At 35.7% G+C, this 15237-nt stretch overlaps 1 protein-coding gene across 1 annotated transcript in view; it reads right to left on the bottom strand.

The window, feature by feature from the left end:
* CP (ceruloplasmin) overlaps positions 1 to 15237 on the bottom strand; it is a gene marked incomplete at both ends in the record, with an annotated part of 65995 nt that overhangs the window by 35584 nt on the left and 15174 nt on the right. The window contains 5 exons of the mRNA XM_084231781.1: positions 1995 to 2134; positions 8948 to 9119; positions 10104 to 10358; positions 13007 to 13180; positions 13864 to 14076. Of these exons, the coding sequence (XP_084087907.1) occupies positions 1995 to 2134; positions 8948 to 9119; positions 10104 to 10358; positions 13007 to 13180; positions 13864 to 14076 (954 nt within the window). The remainder of the gene's footprint in view (positions 1 to 1994; positions 2135 to 8947; positions 9120 to 10103; positions 10359 to 13006; positions 13181 to 13863; positions 14077 to 15237) is intronic.

Raw genomic sequence — 15237 nt, forward strand, 5'->3', positions numbered from 1 at the left:
AGATATTTTTCATAACTCTGTTGTCTAGGGAGTTAAAAATAGCCAACTGAAATTAGCTCAATTTAAAAAGTATATATATATATATATATAGTGAAAAAATATATAAGATAATTAAATAGATACCCTATTGAATGAGAGAAAATATATGCACATTTTAATGAGGAATGTGTGTTAAAACCACAATGAGATACTACCCCACAGTGTGGGAATAGCACATATTAAAATGACTCCAACAACAAGAACTGGAGAGGTATGAAGAAAAAGAGCCCAATGACACTCCTGGTGAGAATGTGGAAAATAATCTAGATTTATATAACTTAAAAATAGATATACCATATGACCCAATAATCCCACACTTAGGCATATATCCACAGAATATGAAACCATCTACAAAAAATACCCTGTATTTTCCAGAACACTAACAATAACATTATTTACAATAGGTAGAACACAGATACAGCCTAAATTTCCTTCCATAAATGAATGTCTCAAGAAGATGTGGTACGTGCACACAGTGGAGTACTATATAACCATAAAAAGGAAGAAATGCAGCCATTTTCAACAAAATGGAAGAAATTTGAGAATATTATGTGTGATAAAGTAAGTCAGAATAATAAGAACAAACGTGGGACATTCACAAAACAGACTAATTTACAATGTAAAACACTTTTAAAAATGAGTGGACAAACAACTTGAAGATTATGAGGTTAAGTGGAAAGGGGAGTGAAAAGGATAAAGGGACACAAATGGTGGTGGTGGGAAAAAAATTTAGCCTCTTTGTCCAATAAGGGACTCACTTTTTGTGTTTTCAAACAATGTTTATGATAAAAAGTGAAAGCAGAATCAGACTAAGATATCCCCACTCATGGAGAAACTGATTTTTCCCAAGAAGTAGAATAAGCTTCACTAAGAAGTCACATCTGACACTACAAGAGCAAAAATATGAGTCCCATGTTGATTTTCTTATACTTCATTTATTTCTCATCATTTACTGATAACATCCTTTTTGGATGTCTACTTTATCAGTTGAGCAAAGAACAAGAAGGTAACAATTTAAAAGGAAAAAAATCTGTTACCTATTTATAATTTGCTATCATTTTTGTCCAAATCAGTTCACAGCTTCATACATCTGCAAAAAAACTATTCAGTGTCTATATTTTCTTTATCCTAGTCTTCTGATGGCTAAATGAATGTTATTTGTCCAGGTAGTCAGAGGTGTATGATAAAACTTGACCACAGAAAATTGATAAGATAAATTGTCTTGAATGTGATGAATAATGCTGCTGCTGTGTATTTTCTCATTATTAAAATTAATTAAACAAGTACAAAATAGAACATAGATATATAGTACTTATATATTTTATGTTGAACATAGAATGATATTTACAGAGTCCTCTGTTCTGTCTGAGTTTTTATGTGTATCAATTCATTTAATCCTCACACCAACTTCACAAGGGACTTTATTGTTATCAGTTTCTATTTTACAGAAAGGGAACAGGCATAGATAGTTGAGTACTTTCAAGGTTCACATAACTAATAGGTGGAGAGTGAGGGCATATGAATCCAGAACTTCTGTCTCCTACAATGCTGTTTTACCCAAGTGTCTGAGCAAAAATAGCTCTGGGCTGTGCCTGAGGGAAACTTGCGGAAGGTTCTCAGACACACCCAGTCTGACTACATAGTAGCCTGGATTTCATTTCTAAGTGAATGTATACTTAGCTAAGGGCAGAGATTAACAGTTTCATTGTCTACTTAAACCAAATCACATAAACACATATTAAAGAAAAAAAATCATATTTGAAGCATTTTTTTATGATGAAGAATTGTAAATATAATTTACATTTGGAAAAGTAATTAGCTACTGCATTTTATTCATGAGTAATCTTCCATGCCTTTATTTATACATGGAAATCGTGTTGCAGGTCCTGAAATTTCTAAGATTGGTGTGGCCCAGGAAAGAGCATAATAGTCACATATATTTCACACATACTCACCCAGGATGCCAAGATGTTCCTCCTCAGGGCCTCTTTCTTTTCGATTTGTGAAGGTGGCATCTGTGTACTCACGATAAACCAGCTTTTTATAAGAACCTCCAATTCTTGCAGGACCTTGTTCAAAAAATACCTCTGAAGCACTGTCGAATGAAAACAGTTGAATGCAGAAGTTAAAAGCAGAACAGAAAATTGGACACCCACATAGGGTAACATTTGAAGAGAAATATTTTGACCAGTATTTAGAAATAATTGTTTCCCATGATTTGCCTAATACTGCAACAGAGGCAGACAGGGCCTGGCCACTTCATGGAAGGATGCTCAGTTAAGGAGTAGAGTATCATGGAGATTCACTTTTTCAAGTGAAGTGAAAATTTCAAGAGGGCACGTATTTCAAGAGGGCACACATCAACTCCTGACAGTTAACACATTTTTTCATAGTAGAATCTTCTTAAAAGTTATGAAATACAACATTTAAAAATGCAGAGGTACTATTTATTATAGGGCTAGGAGCCCTTCAGTTTTCTTTTATTATCTGAAACTCATATGGCAATGCAACAAAGTTGATATTATTGTCCCTACTTTAATGAGGAAATTAAATCTCAGAAAGGCAATTGACTACCACAAGGCCATCCCATTCATCACTTTTTCCATTTGACAAATGTATTGAACAATCTACCCTTTGCCAGGAACTCTATTATGTATGTATGATGATACAACTATAATCAAGCTGGACCTGTTCTTGTTCACATGTCAGAGAAGTCAGACTGTGAACCAATCAATGTAATAGCATGTCATAACACAGAATTTTGTGGAGCATTTTATATAGGATTGGGAGATTTAATGGGAAGAGACCCAAACAACTCTACAGAGGAAGTTATTTTTAAAAATGACCTAGAAGAGAATTAGAGTTAAAAAGATGAAGATTAAATCATGTGTAGAATAGGGCAGATGCTTGCAAAGATGAATCAATTTATGGGAAGGCCCAGAGGACAAAATAAGCCTGGTAATTTCTGCAAAATAAGACAGGGGCATAAAGTGTAGAGCAGGGCAGAGGACCAGAAAATAAGGCATGGAATGATGGGTGATTGGTAGGAAGACCTATTAGGTTTCAGAACTCCATCTTAGGAATGGAAAACTTTGAAATATTCAACACTTAAGGATTAATGTTTTAGGAGGCTCCCATGAGTGACTACCTAGAGAATGTACTGGGATAGCAAGATGATAATAGGAATACCAGTCAGGAGGTTGCTTTTAAAATCTTGATGAGAAGTAGTGATGATTTCAATATTATTGGTAAAGAGGGCTAAGATAAGTACATAGCTTTCAGAATGTTTAGGGTAATAATAAGGCACTAGTTCATGAACTGAGAAGGAAGGATTGATGATGGAGAGGCAATCAAAGATAGTGCTCAGGTTTGAGGCTGATTGATGCAGAAGAAGAATATATAATCTAAACAGCAATAAAAACCACCCACAAAAACCAAAGTTGAGGACCAGAAGCCTTCACAAATGAGAAAGAAGGAACATATTTTATGAAGCCAACATTATGTCAAAATCAAAACCAAACAAAGACAACATGAAAAAAGAAAACTACAGACGAATGTCTCTAATGCATATGGATGCAAAGTCCTCAATAGCAAATCAAATTCAATAATACATTAAAAGAATTATATACCACGACTAAGTGAGATTTATACCAGGGATGTAAGGATGCTTCAACATCCAAAAATCAATCAATGTAATCCACCACATGAAAAAAAAAAATATGAAATCCATATGGCAGTTCGACAGAGCTGAGAAAACAGTTTATAAGATTCAATATCCATTCATGACAAAAAATACTCTCAGAACTGGGGATAAGTGGATTATATCTTACATGACGTAAGCCGTATATGACAAATGAACAGCTAAGATCATTCTCAATGGTGATAAACTAAAAGATTTCCCACTAATACATGGAACAAGACAGGGATGTCCACTCTCATCACTACTGTTCAATATAGTATTAGATGTCCTAGCAAGAATAATTAGACAAAAGGAGAATATAAAGTGAATCCAAATTGGAAGAAGACATAAAGCTATTATTATTTGCAGATGACTGGGACCAATGAGTTTTACCAAACCCTCAAAGAAGAACTAGTAATAACTATCCTTGTAAAATTTTCCAAAATATAGAGAAATAGGGAATACTTCTGCACATATTCTATGAGGTCAACATCACTCTGATACCAAACCCTGATATAAACATCACACAAAAAAGAAAATTACAGACCAATATCCTTGATGAGCAAAGGTGGCAATGTTCTCAACGAAACCTGAACATATCAAATTCTACATGCATCAAAAGGATCATATATCATGAATAAGTGGGGTTTATTACAAGGATATAAGAATCATTCAGCATCTGATTATCAATCAATGTAATTCACCACTTTATCAAAAGGAATGATAAAAATCATATGATCATATTAATAGATGCAGAGAAAGCAAAGGATAAGATTCAATGGCTATTATAATTTAAAAAATCATAACTGAGGACAGATACAGCATAACTCAACATAAAAAAGGAATATATGATAAAGATACAACTAAAATCATACTTAATGGTGAAAAACTGGAAGATTTTCCTCCAAAATCTAGTACAAGACAAGGATGTCTACTTCCTCACTACTACCATTCAACATAGTATTGGAAATCCTAGTTAAAGCAGTCAGGCAGGAGAAAAATATAAGAAGACTGCAAGTGGCAAAGAAGTAAATGTATCACCACTTGCAGTGACATTATAATATACAAAAAAAAACCCTAAAGATGGCACTAAAACTAATTCAATACAATAGAGTTGGCAGGGCTTAAATCAATTCAGGTTGTGTATATGTGCAACCAATGAATTACAAGAGGAAGAAATAAAAGAAAAAGCAATCCCATTTACATTCACATCAAAAAGAATTTAATAGATAGGTATACACTTAACAAAGGAGTTAAAGGACCTATATAATGAAAACACTATAAGACACTTTTAGAAGAAACAAAGGAAGATTAAAAAAAGGAAATTATCTCCCATACTCATGGATTGGAAGAATTGTTATTTATGAGATGGCCGTCTTTTTTTTTTAATAATAAATTTTACTTTTATATTCCCCATATAATTGCAACCCCCCCCATTCTGACCCCAATCCCTCCCCTCCCGCCCCCCACCCCCCAAAAAGTGTCTCTGGTTCATAGTTTTTTGTTGATTTTGATTTTCACTTTCTTATAGTTATTCATTTTCCTGGTCCCTTATTTAAATTTTCTAGATTCCTGCTATGAGTGAGACCATCCGGTATTTTTCTTTTTCTTTTTGGCTTATTTCACTGAGCATGATCCCTTCCAGTGCCATCCATGTTGCTGCAAATTGCATGTGTTTATCTTTTTTGAATGCTGAGTAATATTCCATGGTGTATATGTACCACATCTTCTTGATCCAGTCATCTATTTTTGGGCATTTGGGCTATTTCCAAAGCTTAGCTATTGTAAACAGTGCTGCTATAAACATAGGGGTGCAGGTGCTCTTTGGAATTGATGTTTCTGTGTCCTTTGGGTAAATACCTAGGAGTGGAATTGCTGGATCATATGGAAGCTCTATGTTTAGTAGGTCAAGAAATCTCCACACAGCTCTCCATAGTGGTTGGACCAGTTTGCACTCCCACCAACAGTGCAGGAGAGTTCCTTTTTCTCCACAACCTCGCCAACATTTGTTGTTGCTAGTTTTTTTTAATATGTGCCATTCTCACTGGTGTAAGATGGTATCTCATGGTACTTTTGATTTGCATTTCCCTGATTACAAGTGATGTTGAACATTTTTTTCATATGCCTGTTGGCCATTTGCATTTCCTCTTCAGAGAAGTTTCTTTTTAGCTCTTCTGCCCATTTTTTGACTGGGTTATTTTCCTTGTTGTTGTTGAGTCTCATCAGCTCTTTGCAGATTTTTATGATCAGTCCTTTATCATTAGTGTTGGGTGCAAAAATGTTCTCCCAGTCAGTGGGGTTTCTCTTTGTTGTTGTTATTGTCTCTTTTGCTGTGCAGAAGCTCTTTAATTTGATGTAGTCCCAGCTGTTTATCTTTGCCTTCACTATCACTGCTTTGGGTGATGTATCTGTAAAGATGTCTTTGATGTGCAAATCACATAGTGTTTTGCCTATATTTCCTTCTATGTATTTTATGGTTTCAGGTCTTATGTCTAGTTCTTTAATCCATTTTGAGTTGATTTTTGTGTATGGTGTGAGGTAGTGGACAAGCTTCATTCTTTTGCATGTAGCAACCCAGTTTTCCCAGCACCATTTATTGAACAAACTTTCTTTGCTCCAATGCATAGTCTTTGCTCCTTTGTCAAAGGTTAGTTGACCATAAATCTGTGGGTTTATTTCTGGATTTTCTGTTCAATTCCATTGGTCTGTATGTCTGTTCTTGTTCCAATACCATGCAGTTTTGATGATTATGGCTTTGTAGTATAGTTTGAAGTCTGGGAGTGTGATGCCTCCATTCCCTTTTTCTTTTTCAGGAGAGCTTTGGCAATTCGGGGTTTTTTGTGATTCCATATGAATTTCATCAATAATTGTTCTATTTCTTTGAAGAATGACATTGAAATTTTGATTGGAATAGCATTGAATCTGTATATTGCTTTTGGTAGGATGGCCTGAAATGGCCGTCTTACCAAAGCCATACACAGATCCAATGCAATCCCTACCCAGGCTCCAATAGCAATCTTCAAAGAAATAGAATAAACATTACTGATATTCATATTCTCAGGCTGCAAACTATACTATAAATATGTAAGTATTTAAAGAGAATGGTATTGGGACATAAACAGATACATAGACAATGGAACAGAACTGAAAGCCCAGAAATAAACCCATACCCATATAGACAGTTAATCTATGACAAAAGAGTCAAGGGTATATACTGAAGAAAGGAGAGCCTCTTTAACAAATGGTGTTGGGAAACTGGACATCAACATGCAAATATTATACAAAATTAACTCAAAATGGATTAAAAACATGGATGTAAGATCAAACCATACAAGACATTGAAGAAAACAGGCAAAACACTCCACAACATTGGCTTTAGTGACTTCTTTGTGATTCATCTCAAACAGTAAGTGAAACAAAGGTTAATATGACAAATGATGTTTTTTTTCAAACTACAAAGCTTTTGCACAATGCAGGAAACTCTCAGCAAACAAAAAGATATCCTACTGAATCAGAGAAAATACTACATACGCTACATCTTATAAAGGGCTGCTGTACAAAATCTATAAAGAACTCATGCAACTCAACATGCAACTCATGCAACTCAAATGGAAATAACTGACCCAACCAAAATGTGGACAGAAGATGCATATTGACACTTCTCCAAAAGAGACTTACAGATGGCCAATAGACACATGGAAAAATACTCATCATCACTCATCATCATGGAAATGCAAATCAAAACCACAATGAGAAACCACCTCACAGCTGTGAGAATGGCTCATATCAAAAAGACCAGAAACAATTGTTGGCAAGGATGTGGAGAAAAAGGAACTCATGTAGGGAACACAGACTGGTTCAATCCTTATGAAAAACAGTATGGAGCTTTCTTGTAATATTAAAAATAGATCTAACACATAATGCACCAATTCCTCACCTCGGTATTTAATTAATGAATGCAAAAATTTGAAGAGATATATGCTTGTTCACTGTGGTCCTATCTACAATAGCCAAATAATGAAATGCTATGTCAGAAAATGTTTGCCTGTGTTTTCACCTTCATATTTTAGTTTCAGTTCTTATATCCATGTCCATTTGGAGTTGATTTTTGTATATGGTGTGTGAAGTGGTCTAGTTTCATTCTTTTAAGAGTAGGCTGTTGGTCCCGTTTTCCCAGCATCAGTTATCAAAGGGGGTTTCCTTGTTCCAGTGTACATTCTTGGCTCCTTTGTCATTACTTAATGGTCCATGTAGGTGTGCGTTTATTTCTAAGGTCTAATTCTATTCCATTGTTCTGTGTGTTTATTTTCATTCTAGTATCCTGCACTTTTAACTGCTTGTGGCTCTTTTAATGCTTATAGTATAGTTTCAAGTCTGGGAGTGTGATACCACCATTCTTCTTTTATGTCAGGATATCTTTGGCTATTCAGGGTCTATTATGGCTACATATGAATTTCAATAGTCTTTGAAGAATGCCATTGAAATTTTGAATTGCACTGAATCTGTGTGTTGCTTTAAATGGGATGGCATTTGGACAATGTGCCTGAAATAGACAAATTCGTAGGAGAGATAGAAAGTATAATAGAAGTTATAAGGGCTTATGGAATTGTTTAATGGTTACAGTATACAGAATGGTGAAAAATTTTCTGGAAATGGATAGTGTTTATTCTACAAACTTGTGAATGTACTTAATGCTGCTGCATTATACAGTAAGTGGAAAGAAAATGAATTGACCTAATTATATTTAGTGATTTATTTTTTTAGGAGTTGGTGGGAAATACTTTTCAATAGACTCGTTTCTTATTTCTCAAACTTGGATTCATATTTAAAAATATTTATCAGTCTAATTACTAAATTTCAGGGACCAATTAAAATTTTAAAATCTGAATCAACTTTTTATGATTTTTTAGGTGGACCCATACTGTGAAAAAATTATCTTTTTCTGGGCCTCCATGGTGGCGCAGTGGTTGAGTGCTGGGTTGCGGAGCTGCCCACACCCTCTGCAGCGTCAGTTCTATCCCCGGCTGCCGGGCGAGAGTCCCACATGGCGTGCAGACCTCTCCTGCTGTGCCCGTTGCTCCCCTCAGCGGTGTACTTCGTCAGTCTGTCTGTTCTGCTCTCTGCTCTGGCTCTGGTGAATTCTCTCACCCTCCCACACTTCTGACTGTACCCAGTGCTTGTATAAATAAATAAATAAATCTTTAAAAAAAATATCTTTTTCTGAATTACCTTCCAGGTGCTGTTAAATTCTCTTGGGTGTAGCCATCTAAGCCAGAAGGTGCATAGTTCCAGATGATTTCTTCGGCAGCAATGTAGTAATGTCTAATATGTTTCCTTTGGATATTGTCCTCTGAAGAAGGTTTGTTACAGTCTTGGACCTTGAAAAAGGCCTGCAAGCCAGCTGCAAACCACACAAAAGGAAACATTGACTAATGGAGCCAAAATTTTCTCTCCTATTGCCTTTTAAACACTGCAGGTGAATTGACAGCTAGAATTTGAACAAATAGGTAGCTGGAAACAATTTTATAAATGAAATAGCTGTAATTAAATTACTGATGGACATTCAAACAGTTTTGTTTTTCAAACTTCTTTATATGGTTTGGAGAAGAACACAAAATATTGTACCAGTTTCTTTGGGTTTCACTTTGGATGTCTTTTGATGAGCAACAAAAGAGAAATTTGGCCTTATTTTAAGGTCTCAGACAGGATGGAAGAAGGGAATAGAATGAACATGTATTATCATTGTTCTCACACAAAATAACTACACACCTACCTCACTGGGCCTTCTGTTGTCAAGGTCACATTTAATAAGCAATATTTATTTGAAGGTCCCAGTAACATACCTAGAGATCCAGATTAAACCCATTTTTTCAGATGACCAGTGTTGCAAACCAATATTTTTCAAGAACTAGGAATGTTTTACCATTTTATATTACAGAGATGAAGGAATTTATCATGTTAAACTAAGGAACAGTTGGACTCGAATAAAGAAAATGTTGGTTATATTTGGTAGAATCAAGTCAGAGAATAGGTTACTTTCAGAACAATATATTAATAACCCCTACTGGAGTTTATCATGTTGCAGATTTTGTAAGGATGAGAAACCTTATACAGTACCAAATTCTTAGGACAGTAATAAAATTTCAGGGTCAATTATTCATTTCCACAAATTAAAATACTTTCAGATTTTATTACTTTATAAATGCTTCAATATTTTAGTTTTTATTATAGTATAATGCAAAATATCATAGGAATAACATTAAGTTGCCAGTTCAAAACTCAAATCATTCCAAAGATATTTAGCTTTTAAATTTTGATTCCCAATAATCACCCACTAGTAGTATAACTGAGACATGACTTTTTTATCTGACAGTTAATTTCCTACCTTTCAGATGGTTTAGATTCTGACAGCTAAGCATCCATTCTCCGGGATTCTGAGCCACCATGACAGCATCAACAAGAGTGGCAGGAAAGAGATTGAGTGTTTCAACGCGGTAGTTCTTGTTAGTCAGTGTTTGTCCGTGGAAGAAAGCTGCGTGTATATCTATTTCATTACCCATACCAAAAAGATACCACTTCACTCTGTCCCCTGCGCACATGGAGAGTCCCGGGAGACTGCCAAAAGCATATCCATTCACAGCTGCAAATCAAGAGCATAGATTGTGACTAAAGACATTGGTGCCTGGGATGATGATTGTTGTTTCTACAGAAATAGAATCAACCTGGGATGGAAAATACGTGGCACACAAGCTATTAAGTCTATTAAGTCTTCTCTCCTCTACTCAAATCAGACACAGCTTATCCACCACAGGGCTCTTTAATTTTGGACCTGACCTCAGCCTCAGTGTCTTGTCAACACAATATTAGCTGATGAACGTTCTACTGAATATAGAGCCTATTTGTCCTCTTTGTTATAAATGATACTCACTGATATATATATATATGTGTGTGTGTGTGTTCATTTGTGTGCATACATATACAAAAGATACAGATATATAATGAATAGGAAAAACACTGAGGGTTATTTATAATCAATTATTAATCATGTTGGTGGAGATAGTATGATTTCAGTGTTTTCTTTTGTCAGAACTTAAAAATTTCTTTTTTATTATTTATAAATATATTACATCATTGTTCATTTTTGTACAATGTATACTTCCTTCTCTTAGGTATAGTCTCCATAAAATTCCCACCACCAATTCACCTGTGAACCATCACCATAGTCCCTTGTCCTCTTCCCTCCCCTGTCTTGATCCCTCTCCTTCCCCCCACCCTTGTGGAATGTCTCTAATTTATAGTTGCCTACTAATTTTGTGGTTTTTTAAAAATTATTATTTCTATTTTTTTTCCTGATCCTTTATTTGGTTTTCCTATATTCCTTCTGTAAGTGAAACCATCTGATATTTTTCTCTTTCCTTCTGGCTTATTTCACTGAGCATAAAGAACTTTTGAAAATTTTTGTAGTGAAAATGAATTGCTTTTGTCAAAAGATTTTTTTTTTAAAGATTAGAAGACAACATTGGAGGCCTCCCTGGTGGTGCAAGGGGTTAAGTCTCAGCCCTATGAACTTATCTGCAGCACAGTTCGATACCTGGCCTGGGAGATAACCCATATGGTGCAGCAGACCTCTCCTGACTCACCTGCTGCTCCCCTCAGCAGTGTATTTCTAGATCCACTTGTTCTGTTCTCCACTCTGTCTCTGGTGAATCTGCTCAACCCCCTACACCTCTGCCCTACACCCCAGCTCTTTTATGCATAAATAAATAAAAGTAAAAAAAAATAAATCTTAAAAAAAAAAAAAACTTAGGGTCACTTTTAAATTGAATGTTCCTAGAGACAAGGTGGAGATAAATTCTAGGAAGCACCATGAAAACACCAGATGCAACAGAGCTACCAAATCAGAACTGTTAGGACTAGAAGTTTGAGTGTTTTTCCCCTGATATCTATTTTTGTTAGCATGTAACAGAGGCAGGATTGATATATTGACAGAGGACCTTCCAACCAGAGATAAGCAAGCATTGAGGGAAAAAAATGTATTTTGCTAATTAGGTCATTATTCTACCTTGGTAGGACAATTATTTCGTGTTATTTTCTGTGTAAACCTTATTTTGAGGAAGCGAAACACAAATAAAAATCTGTGCTTACTGGTTTACTTGATATGAAGGGATTTGGTTTTTTATGTAAGTTCTTAGGGATAATTAACTATCACACTAGGCTCACTACCTTGCATATGAGAATTAAGGAGTAACCTGGGCAGTAAAGAAAGAATTTCTAGAATAATTTGAACTCAAATATAGAAAAAAATGATTCCAGAAATGGGGCAACAAAGAACAATGTATATATAAAATAAGTTCCTTTTTGAAGTAGTGACTTAAATTATTTTCATGAGTAATTTGATACTTTAAAAATTTCAAGCATTTAGTTTAATAACTTCAGGCTGCCTCACATAATTTTACAATGAGTTTGAAGGATAAATAAATACAAAAGAATATATATCCATAAAGCTGTAACTGATGACATTTTGGGGAGAATTTAGTGTATGTGACTTTGAGTTTTGATTTGACCTGTTTAGCTAACTATCAAGTTGCTTATCCAATATGATTTAAACATCAAGGTCATAGACCATAAATATACCACTTATTCAGGTGAGAGAATTAAGCTAGAATTAATGGATCAAGAAGAAGAAGATAGGGCCTCCCCGGTGGTGCAGCAGTTGAGTGCTAGGTTTCAAAACTGCCCGCAGCCTCTGCGGGCCGGTTTGATCCCTGGCCGCTGGGCGAGGGTCCCACATGGCACAAAGACCTCTCCTGCCGCCCGCTGCTCCCCTCAGCAGTGTACTTCGTCAGTCTGCCTGCTCTGCTCTCCCCTCTGGCTCTGGTGAATTCTCTTACCCACCCACGCTTCTGACTGTACCCATTGCTTGTATAAATAAATAAATAAATCTTAAAAAAAAAAAGAAGATAAATGAATAAATCTTTTTTAGGTTCTTCCTGGTGGCCTAGGAGTTAAATCTCAGTGCTATCACTGCTACAGACTGAGTTCGATTCCCAGCCAGGGAGCTACCCACATATAGCACAGCAGACCTCCCCTTTCTTGCCCACTGCTGCTCCCCTTAGCAGTCTACATCAGTAAATCTGGCTGCTCTGCTCCCCACTCTGTCTCTGGTGAATCCTCTTACTCCAACCCCCTGACCTCTGGCCTACACTCCAGCTCTTCCATGCAAAAACAAAACAAAGCAAAAAACTAAATGCTAAAAAAAAGAAAAAAATAAGTCTTCTGTAACCTTACAATACATTCTGTTACTCTCCTGGAAATCTTCATTGTCTTTGTCAACTTTCTCTGGTTCAGTGCAGAAGGTTTTAATGTTGTCTTCTAGGTACCAGCTGAGATTTTCATCCACCACAGAAAACATCACCACGAATTCTTGGTCAATATTTTTTTTTTTTTCTTTATCTAGGAAATCTGAATGAAAATTACTACTTTAGTAGAAATTAATTTTTTGCATATAGTTTAGCTTGTGATTTGTGGTTTCTGAAAATTTTAGTGCTTATTTTCCTAAGAACCACAAACAAGGACCAGTCACTCTGTGTTACAGACCTGGAAATACTTGGGAAATTTTATGCTGGGCTTGGGAGACCCTCATATATCTATCTGACTGTTCACTGACCAAATAGATATTAACATACTTTCTGGAAAATATGAAGGTTGGAACTCAAAGTTATGTCTACATCTTCTGCTGCACATCGCCATAAGGTGAGAAAACAAGTCTTATAATTTATAATGACAACATGAATTGCATTGTTTTACCAATGCAATACAGATTAACTGCAGCTCTATTGCCATGGAGTGCCACTAAGGGAGTCACATGTATGATACATTTCCTCAGCACTACTGTTAGGAATTATATAACCTGGTCCCAAAGAGACAATAGTTCTCATGGCTTAGCAAGGTGTATGATTGCTTGTCCATTTATCCTTCCTCTACTTATCCTTCCCTGTTCTTCCCTTCCCTTTTTCTAGAAATACCATCTCTCTACTTACCAATTTACCAACATAACAAGGAAAACTTAACTTACATTTAATGAACAAACTGCCTTGTCTCTTGTCTTTTGGCCATACATTATAAGCAACAATGAGAAAATATACCTTTTTTACAAATTATTAAAGGTCCAATGAGTCCTGAGGCAATATCTCTTGGAGCATCAATGTGGGAATGGTAAATCCTGGTCACACAATTGCTGTCTTCCTCACCTGGACTTTGTTCCTGATTGGCATGCAGTATGTATGTATACTGCTCACCTGGATTTACTTTGTCATCTGATTTTTGAAAATCTGTAGTATTATCAGGGTAGAGGGCGCCTAGGAAGCAACACATAATGAAATCACAAATTGAATGTGTTAAGTGAGAGACTAGACGGTTCAATAATTCATTCAATAAACATTTACTCAGCATCTGATATATAAACCTTGGGGTGCAGTGATGTCCTAAAGGAATGAGGGGCTGACAGCTAGGGAGTCTGGAAGTCTCACAGAAAAATTTGTAATTATTTTTTTATACTTGACTGAGCTTTCAGAGAGTAGAAATATATATGAGGAACAGAGTGAGTTTTGGTTTGCAATTTAAATATTCACTTTTCTCATGAATGGGTGTTGTACTTTGTCAAAAGCTTTCTCAGCATCTATTGATATTATCATATGGTTTTTATATTTCTTTTTGTTGATGTGTTGGATAACATTGATTGGTTTTGGGATGTTGAACCATCCTTGTGTCCCTGGAATAAATCCTACTTGGTTGTGATGAATTATCTTATGGATACATTGTTGGATTCTGATAGATAAAATTTTATTGAGGATTTTTGCATCAGTGTTCATTAGAGAGATTGGCCTGTAGTTTTCTTTTTTTGTGATGTCCTTGAAATGCAAATGGCCAACAGACATATGAAAAAATGTTCAACATCACTTGTAATCAGGGAAATGCAAATCAAAACTACAATGAGATACCATCTTACACCAGTGAGAATGGCACATTAAAAAAACTAGCAAAAAACTAGCAACTAGCAAATGTTGGTGAGGTTGTGGAGAAAAAGGAACTCTCCTGCACTGTTGGTGGGAGTGCAAACTGGTCCAACCACTATGGAGAGCTGTGTGGAGATTTCTTGACCTACTAAACATAGAGCTTCCATATGATCCAGCAATTCCACTCCTAGGTATTTACCCAAAGGACACAGAAACATTAATTCCAAAGGGCACCTGTATCCCTATGTTCATAGCAGCACTATTTACAATAGTTAAGCTATGGAAACAACCCAAAAGCCCAAAAATAGATGACTGGATCAAGAAGATGTGGTACATATACACAATAGAATATTACTCAGCAATCAAAAAAGATAAACTCATGCAATTTGCAGCAACATGGATGGAGCTGGAAGGGATCATGCTCAGCGAAATAAGTCAGAAAGAAAAAGAAAAATACTGGATAGTCTCACTCATAGCAGGAATCTAGAAAACCTAAATAAGGGA

This window comes from Talpa europaea (genome assembly GCF_964194135.1).
Source record: "Talpa europaea genome assembly, chromosome: 4".
NCBI classification, from domain to species: Eukaryota; Metazoa; Chordata; class Mammalia; order Eulipotyphla; family Talpidae; genus Talpa; species Talpa europaea.